At 59.0% G+C, this 7,874-nt stretch overlaps 1 protein-coding gene across 3 annotated transcripts; it reads right to left on the bottom strand.

Moving 5' to 3' along the window:
* Positions 1–2,397: 2,397 nt before the first annotated feature.
* PTGES2 (prostaglandin E synthase 2) lies at positions 2,398–7,674 on the bottom strand. 3 transcript variants are annotated; one of them, XM_027035220.2, is made up of 7 exons: positions 7,370–7,674; positions 5,934–6,131; positions 5,191–5,249; positions 4,650–4,799; positions 4,172–4,372; positions 3,679–3,796; positions 2,398–3,012 (listed from the first exon to the last, which is right to left on the bottom strand). In XM_027035220.2, exons 1-7 carry the CDS (start codon positions 7,637–7,639, stop codon positions 2,890–2,892), a joined length of 1,119 nt encoding a protein of 372 aa, XP_026891021.1. In that variant the 5' UTR covers positions 7,640–7,674; the 3' UTR covers positions 2,398–2,889. The 3 variants fall into 3 exon arrangements, with proteins under 3 accessions (XP_026891021.1, XP_014917877.2, XP_014917878.2); XM_015062391.3 differs by having other exon boundaries at positions 5,934–6,026; positions 7,370–7,672; XM_015062392.3 differs by lacking the exon at positions 5,934–6,131 and having other exon boundaries at positions 7,370–7,673.
* Positions 7,675–7,874: the final 200 nt, after the last annotated feature.

Below are 7,874 nucleotides of genomic sequence, written 5' to 3'. Positions count from 1 at the left end.
TTGGCTTGGGGCCCTTTCCTCCGAGAGGTGTGGCTTTTCCTGCCTGCCCATTTTCGGACCCTTACCTGCTCAACGCATTTTATAGATGAGCCAAGGGTCGCTGGATAACAAAGACCAGCCAGACAAGAGATGCGATTCTGAAGCTGGTCACGAGGTGGCAGCATGAGGCCCTGTTTCGCATCCTCTACTGCCCTCTGGTGGTTATGGGAAAATATACCCAGGGGCTGGCCAAGGAGCATTTGGGAAAACTGAGGCAGGGTTGTCACCTGCGGTGGAGGATACTCAAGGGAAGAAGCACGCTCAGTTGGTGTCCCACGGTGGCCTTGGGTTGACTGGCCATTCTCCAGCCTCAGTCGCAGGGAACAGGTCTAGCTACTATCGTCCTTGGCCTTTTCATCAAGGTGACCAGTCAGTGGAGGAGGGTGTGGAGGGTGCCGGTGGGTGCCTTTCGGCCTACAGCGGCCCCAGGGAAAAAGCCCCCAGCCAGATCCCTGTCCCCAGCACACGGTTCTGCCACAACCATATTCTCCTCTGTGAAATGCAGAGACAGAAGAAAATATCTGAATCTGTGAAAACAGGGAGAAGGTAGCTGGTAGCTGGGGCCTGGCCTGTACCTGAGCCTCCTTAGCCAGACCAGGCCTCAAGTGGGGAAGCCTGCACTGGGAGACACAATCCCTGGGCTGAGCAGGAGAGAAGGGGCAGGGAGCATAGGGTGGAGATGTGGGCAGTGAGACCCTCCCCTGGCCACGGCGTCACGGACAGCTGGGTAGCAGGAAAAGGCTGTCTGTGAAGAGATGGGAAGAGGGACAGGGATGCAGGGAAGGCCCTCCCTGGGGGACCCACAGTGCTGCTGGCCTAGTTCCTATCCTGCCTGAGGGAGGCTCTGGGATCCGCAGGCCCGGGTCCCTGGAGCAAAGGCCTTTGAGGACTTAAGGCCTGACTGATTCAGAGGAACAGTATTCTGGACACAAGGGTGGCTCTTGGAGGTGGCCTCATGTCACAGACTGATGTGGCCTCCGGCCTTGGCTTCTCTCCTTCCTCCCACAGGAGAGGCACTCCCAGGAGACAGGAAGGGGAGCTGGCCTGGCCAGCGGGCTATGGCTTATCCATGCAGCGAGCACTCTGCAGCTGTGAACAACAAGCCAGCGTCACATGTGCTGACAAGGACAGAAGCCTGTGATGGGAACGAGAACAAGCAGGTAGCAGACCAGCTCTGCAGGAGAGACTGAGGCCACTGCTTCCAAATGTTAGGCTGTTTTGCCTCCAGAATGCTCCTCAGGCCTCTTATTTCAACGTCTGCCATCACAAGGCACATGAATTCTTTTTATGTTTTTTTAAATGTTTATTTTTGAGAGAGAGAGAGAGAGAGAGAGAGAGAGAGAGAGAGAGAGAGAAACAGATTGCAAGTGGGGGAGGGGCAGAGAGAGAGACACACACACACACAGAATCGGAAGCAGGCTCCAGGCTCTGAGCTGTCAGCACAGAGCCCGATGCGGGGCTCGAACTCACGAACGGTGAGATCATGACCTGAGCCGAAGCTGGACGCTCAACTGACTGAGCCACCCACGTGCCCCAAATTATTTTTACATTTAAAAAAAAAAATTAATAAAGAAAATAAAATTTTAAAACTCTCCTGAGGGGGTCTGGGGGAAGGGGTTGCCCAGTTGCCCCCGCAGGGAGAGCCCAGGGAGTAGAGTTCTGCCCACTAGCCACCTGTCTGGCCTGGGGAGGCCACTGTGCTCTTCATTTGCTGAAACCAGGGGAATGGGGACCCCCGACCAGGGTGCTCTGCTCAGAAGGGGGCACCACTCATTTACCACCTCCCCCCCCATCCCCGACCATCGCTCCTAGAGCTGGCTTCTCCCTCTAGACCCCTTGTTCCAGAGTCCTCTACCTGTGAAGTCGCAGGCCTGGGACTGAAGCCTGGGTGCCCACCTGCCTCAGAGGGCCCTGAAAGGGACAGTGTTCTTGGAACCTTCTCTCCTGATGTGTAGAGCAGAATGAGATCCGTCCAGCCCCTGCTCTGAGCCCGGTGTCCTTCTCCACACTTGACCTGCACCTCCCCATCAAAACCCTCACCACCTCCCCTCGAGGTGGAGACTATCATTATGCTCACTCGACAGATGAGGACACTGAGGCTCAGGGAGGGGCGCCACTGTCCCAAGTCCCACAGTCAGCGAGGGGCAGAGCTGGACCCATGCCCTGGGACACCTCAAGCCTCCCTGCTGCTTATCCTGTGGTGGAGTGCCAGGGTTTATGTGACACAAAGCCTGCTAAGTCCTTCACCCCAGGCCTGACACCTAGAAGGCACTGGACAGATAGCAGTTACCACCAGGGCTGGACACGGCCTCCTTCTGAAGCCTCCCACGCAGCATTTTGCCACAGATCTCCACGACAGCCGCAAACCTCTTCTTTATTGCCAACATGACACAAAGTCTCGGGGGCACTTGGGAAGGGCAGGAGCCAAGAGGAGCCAGGGATGAAATCCTCTCTGAACCGGACTATTCCCACTTCTCCCGTCCAGGGCAGGAGCCCAACCCAATCCCCACCCACAAGGTGTGGACACAGCAGCCACTGAGAGCCCCCGAGAATGGCTGAAAGTAGAGAGGCCCAGGATGGGAGGCAGGGGTGGGCTGGCTCCTTGGGGCTGGGGTGCCCCTCAGGGGGACTACGAACAGAAATCAAACCTGGGTTTTGTCCCCCAGCGTCCCATGGCCTCAGCAGGTGTCCAATGCTAGAACGTTGGGGCTGGGAGGGTGGGGGGGGGGGGGGCAAGATGCAGCACGATCCTGTCCCCCAGCGCACAGCATCACCAGGTGCTGACCCCATGGTCCTGGTCCTGGCAGCTGGTGTCTTCCGCTGTCTCGCACCCCTCCTGGGACACTCAGGTCACTGGGGGACCTCAGCAATGGCTTTCTCTACCCGCAGGTACCAGGGCTGGATGTGGGTGTGACGCATCAGGTCGTCAAAAGCCTCCAGGCCCTCCATCACGCGCAGCACGCCGTATACTGCCTGGGGGTGGGTACAGAGGGGGTGTCCAGACCTGCCCTGTCCTCCACCAGTTGTGTGCCCTGGGGCCCGTCACCTCTCCTCTCTGAAAGCGCTCACTAAACAGCCAATTTTGCACTTGGGGCTTTGAGTGAAGTGTGTGGGATTTCTATAGGTTTTGCCTGCCCTTCGCCCACACCCCACCTCTGGGCAAGAACCCTCACCTCCAGAGATTCCTTTGGGAAAATGTGCTGAGGAGAGGGGCCCCCCCCCGCCCCCCAGCTCTAAGACCCGGACCTGGAAATCAACATATTCCACCTTGGCTTGAAGGACAGCTTCAAGGCTTGGCATTGAAGCCAGACCAACAAGACACCGTCCCGGGACTTTTGCTGGGTGCAAGCTTGGAGCGCTGGACCCAGGCCTGCCTCAAGCTAAAGCCAACCCCAAGGGGTTGAGATGAAACAGGAGAGGCTGAGACCTAATACCATTTGGGCCCCTTGATCAAGCTGGGCCTGAAGCCAACCCCTCCTCTGAACCTGTCAGTTATGTAAATCAAGACAGTTCCTTGCAGGGAGCCAGGTGCCTCCGGAGTGGGAGAGCTGTTGAGATGGAGGTATTGCCTACATCCGGGCTTTCTCTGCCCAGACAGGCCCCTCAGGTCTGGGCACCCCCTGCCACCACCACACTCACCAGATCAGCCAGATTTGGCTGCTGGCCCCCCATGAAGGGCCGGTCTTTGCCCACGGCTGCCACCCACTTGTTGGCAGCCTCATAGAGGTCCTCACGAACGTCATCCTGGAGGTGGTGCCTGGGTGGGGAAGGGGGAAGTCCATCAGGGGAATTCCAAACCTCAGCCCAGGTTGGGACAGCAGCAAGGCTCGCGGGGAGGGGGGGGCAGGGCTGCTCCCCCGAGGGGCATCACCCCTGCAAAAATCAGTCATCATCTGTCCCAGACAGGGAGGCCGTGGGCAGAGGAGGAAAGAGACCCGGCCACAGAGAAGGAAACAGAAGAAGGCAGAAGGCAGGCACCCAGCTCTGGACTCTGAGGCCAGTCCTGCTTCCCCTGGGGTGGTGGAGGCAACTGGAAGTTCTGAGTTCGAGTCCTGACTCGGTTTATACTAGGGACTGAGAGACAGCCGGCCACACACACACACACACACACACACACACACACCATCATCACCTGCTCTTAAGCCTCTTGCTGATGAGGTACATGGCAGCTGCACCCATGTACTTGGCCACGGCACCCTCCACTGTCCCGAACTTGCCCTCCCTGACAATGTAGTCGAAGGAGGCCAGGGCCTCAGCAGGAGTGCGGTACACGTTGGGGGAGATCAGGTGCACCAGCCAGTCATCTGCCCACTGCCGCCACTTCATCTCCTCCCTGTGGACAAAGTGGGGACAGAGGGCAGGCCAGGTGGGCTTTTAGGAAGCCTGGGGCCTGGGAGGCGCGGGAGCAGGTACACTGTCTAGACCGCACAGCGTGCGGATGGGAAGCTGAGGCCTGAGCAGGAGGTCCTTAAGGAGACTCAGCCCTGGCCGTGGCCCCAGCCCTCCTGGTCTCCCACAGTGCTCCCCCCTTACAGTGTCTCGCTCAGCCTGTCCCCTCTGGGAAGGCCCCGCCCTTGCCACCTCCTGGGACCTGTGCCGGCCTCACTTACGTCCTCGCCTCCTTCCCGCCATACATTCGCTGGGCCTCCTTCTCATCTAGCATGAGCCAATACTTGTTGCAGAATTCGGTCACCTCCTTGCCCTGGTCATTCACGGCCTTCATGGGTGGATAGTAGGTGATGATGTCTTCCAGGGGCTGCCTTTGGGAGACGACATCCAGAGTCTCATCCCAAGTAGTTCTTCCTCCGCGGGGGCTGAGCCGTGACCTCCTCAGGTTAAGTATCTACCCCAGCCTGACCCAGCTCCGGGATGGAACCGGCACCAACCCGCAAAACTTTCCACCCTCTCGTGGGTGCCACAGGAGGTCCTGCAGCAAGAGGGACTTGGGGCAAACACCAGAAGCACTTCCCTGGTGGAGGGAGACGTGCAGAGGAAAGGAAGGGGGTATCTCAGAGTAAAAAGCCCATGGCTCATTCTGGAAACCCAGGCAGCAGCCCTACCCTGCGCCCCTGTAGGAACCCAGGTGAGGCCTCCCTGGAGATGAAAGGGATGAAATGTGACCCCAGACTGGGCCTCTGAGGGGCTCCTTACCCCGACACCAGATAGGTCTTGAGAGCGCTGATGATGACCGAGGAATCGTTCAGTTGTTGCTGAAGAACGAGAGGTTGGTTTAAATTGGGGGCGTGGGTAGGGGTTGTCTGGCCACCGGCAGGGTCACCAGGGTCCTCTTAAAACAAACCCCAGGCATTCGAGGAAACTGGTCGGGGGGAAGCTTGGCATTGTTTATATCCATCCCTGGGGGTTCGTCCCCCAAACTGATGTCCACTCTGAGCTTTCTCCTCCCCAAGGACCTAGTCCCCATCCTCAGGGAGGCCCATCCTAGGTAAGGGAGGCCCAAGTGTGACTGAAGGGAAGGAGGGTATGGGGAGGACCTAACATCTTGGACCTCCCCACTCGCCTGTCCGGCCTCCCAGCCAGTGGGGGGCAGGGTGGACTCTAGAAGCTACAAGCTAGGAGCCAAGCACTGTGCCAACCATTTCCTACCACCCAAGAGTATCGTCCTCCTTTGAGTAATGAACAAGCAAGCCCAGAGAGACTAAGTGGCCCTTAGTCACACAACCAGGGAGTGACAAAGCCCCACCCTGAGCCCAGACCACCCTGAGTTCAGAGCTCACTGTTGAGTTCTGTGATGCTCTGCCTCCTTTGGCCCAGCTGGTTCATAATCCTCAGCAAGGTCCAAAGACCCCACATTTTTCCAGAGCTGCACAGCAGGGCCTAACTCGGGGGTACTCCAGGAAAACCCAGGACATGGGGGGTCGCTCCCTGAGGCTCACCAAGCTCTCTCCTTCCTGGGCCAGCAGGATAGGCACCTTCTTGTAGGAGGAGAACTTGATCTCGGCCCTGCGCACGGGGTTCACTTCCACCACCTGGTAGGGCAGGGCATGGAAGTCGAGGAAGGCGCGGACCTTGCTGCAGAAGGGACACGTTTTGTACTGGTACAGGGTCAGCTGCAGGCGGCTGGACAGGGAGAGCTGGGTGGGGAGCAGAGGGAGGAGGGGCTTCTGAAGCCTGGCGCCCAGGCCCCACTCCCAAGCAAACTTTTCCCCAGGGATTCTTCTAGGATGACTTCTAGGGAACATCAGGAGGAACGGGGGTAGGTGGCAGAGAGAAAGGGAGGCACAGGGAGGTGGGGAGCAGGCTCGTGCAGTGGGTAGTCCAGCCTCAAGCGCCCATCCAGCGCCCCCACCCCCACCCCCCAGGTAGGAAGTATGGGGAGGAAGCATCTTCCGGTCTCTGTTCAACATTAGATACCTCTCCTCTCCCTCCTATCCCAAGGGGACATCAGACATTCCCAGGTGTGCCACCCGAGATGCAGAGCAATTGTTTCAACTTGGAGTGCCCACCGCCACTCCCTCAGCCCAAGGGACTCTGGGTGAGGGGGCGGAGCCCAGCACTTGTCAGAGTGGGGTCTAGCTCAGATCTCCAAGTGGGGAGGGTTGTAGCTGGGCTTCGGCCCTGGATCTGCATGTTCCGCAGCCCCCGGTGAGCTTTTGCCGCTGCATATTCATGTTGGAAAGCCACAGCGGCAGTCCACCTTCCTCACCATTCAGATGGGAAACTGCAGCTGGCCAATGGGGGTGGGCAGAGAGATACAGAGAAGGCCACTCCCCTCCCACCATCCTGCTCCCCTGGGTCCAGAAAAGGGGCATCTGTGGACGGATGGTGGGTGTCACAGCAGAGAAAGGCTGTGTTGGTGATGTGTATGGAGCACTGCGAGGGCAGCTGGGCCACCACTCGGCTATGGGACACCTCCCTGTCCCTGTCTCCGGGGGCCTGGAATCTAAGGGTCATCGGCTCCCTAAAAACACTAACACTAATAAATACACAGCTTTAGGATCTGAAGGCAGTGGAAGGGTTTAGGGAACGTTTATTACTTTCCAAATGACAAATGACAAAAAAAGTATGGAAAATAATAAACTCCGCAAGCTTTCTTTCCCTTTCTTGTGATCTCCAAAGCTTTCCGTTAAAAAGTCTAAAAACACGTTAGAAAACGACTTTAGGGCAAAGACAACAATTCTAGTTAGCAGGCATTAGTAGCGACCCCATTTCACAGATGAGGACGCTAAGGGCTCAGAGACTTAAAACCAAGTCAGTCGCCCAAGGTCACGAACGGACGGAGGAGGCGATACCTGACCCCGCCAGAAGTCCCGAAGTGCGTTGCTGCTCCCCAGCACCCCCACCCGCGCGGCTCGATCCGGCCCGGGCTTACCTGCGCGGCAGAGCTCTCTGCGCGGAGGTCCTGGGCGCGCAGGTGCCACCGCGCGGTGTGGTACAGCCCCAGGACGCCCCCCAGGGCCAGCGCCGCCGCCCCCAGCAGCCGCGGGCTCCCCTTGCGGGCGGTAGCAGCGGGACCCGGGCCTCCTGCCGCTCCTGCGAAGCCGGCCCGGCTCTGCGCGGGGAGTGCCGACTGGAGGCGACCGCCCAGCCTCCAGGCCAGAGCGTGCGGGACCGGCCACAGCGCCCGCGCAACCTGGGCCATGTTCGCTTCGCCGGCGCCGCGGGCGGGCGCGCGAAACGAAGACCGCCGGGGCTCAGGCTCCCCTTAAAGGGACGGGTCTCCGTCGCGGGAGGGTTGCTAAGGGTGACAGTGACGCCGAGCGGGGAAGGACAACTCTGGAGGGAATAGGCTTGCCTCCCGGGCGCCCGGTTTCCACGCACCCATCAGAGCCGCTCAAACACACCCTGGGATGTATGGAAGTCGCTAAAGGCCCGGC

This window comes from Acinonyx jubatus, chromosome D4 (genome assembly GCF_027475565.1).
Source record: "Acinonyx jubatus isolate Ajub_Pintada_27869175 chromosome D4, VMU_Ajub_asm_v1.0, whole genome shotgun sequence".
In the NCBI taxonomy this organism is placed as follows: Eukaryota; Metazoa; Chordata; class Mammalia; order Carnivora; family Felidae; genus Acinonyx; species Acinonyx jubatus.
Note: the sequence above shows the minus strand (reverse complement) of the source record. Positions and strands in the feature narration are given on the sequence as shown.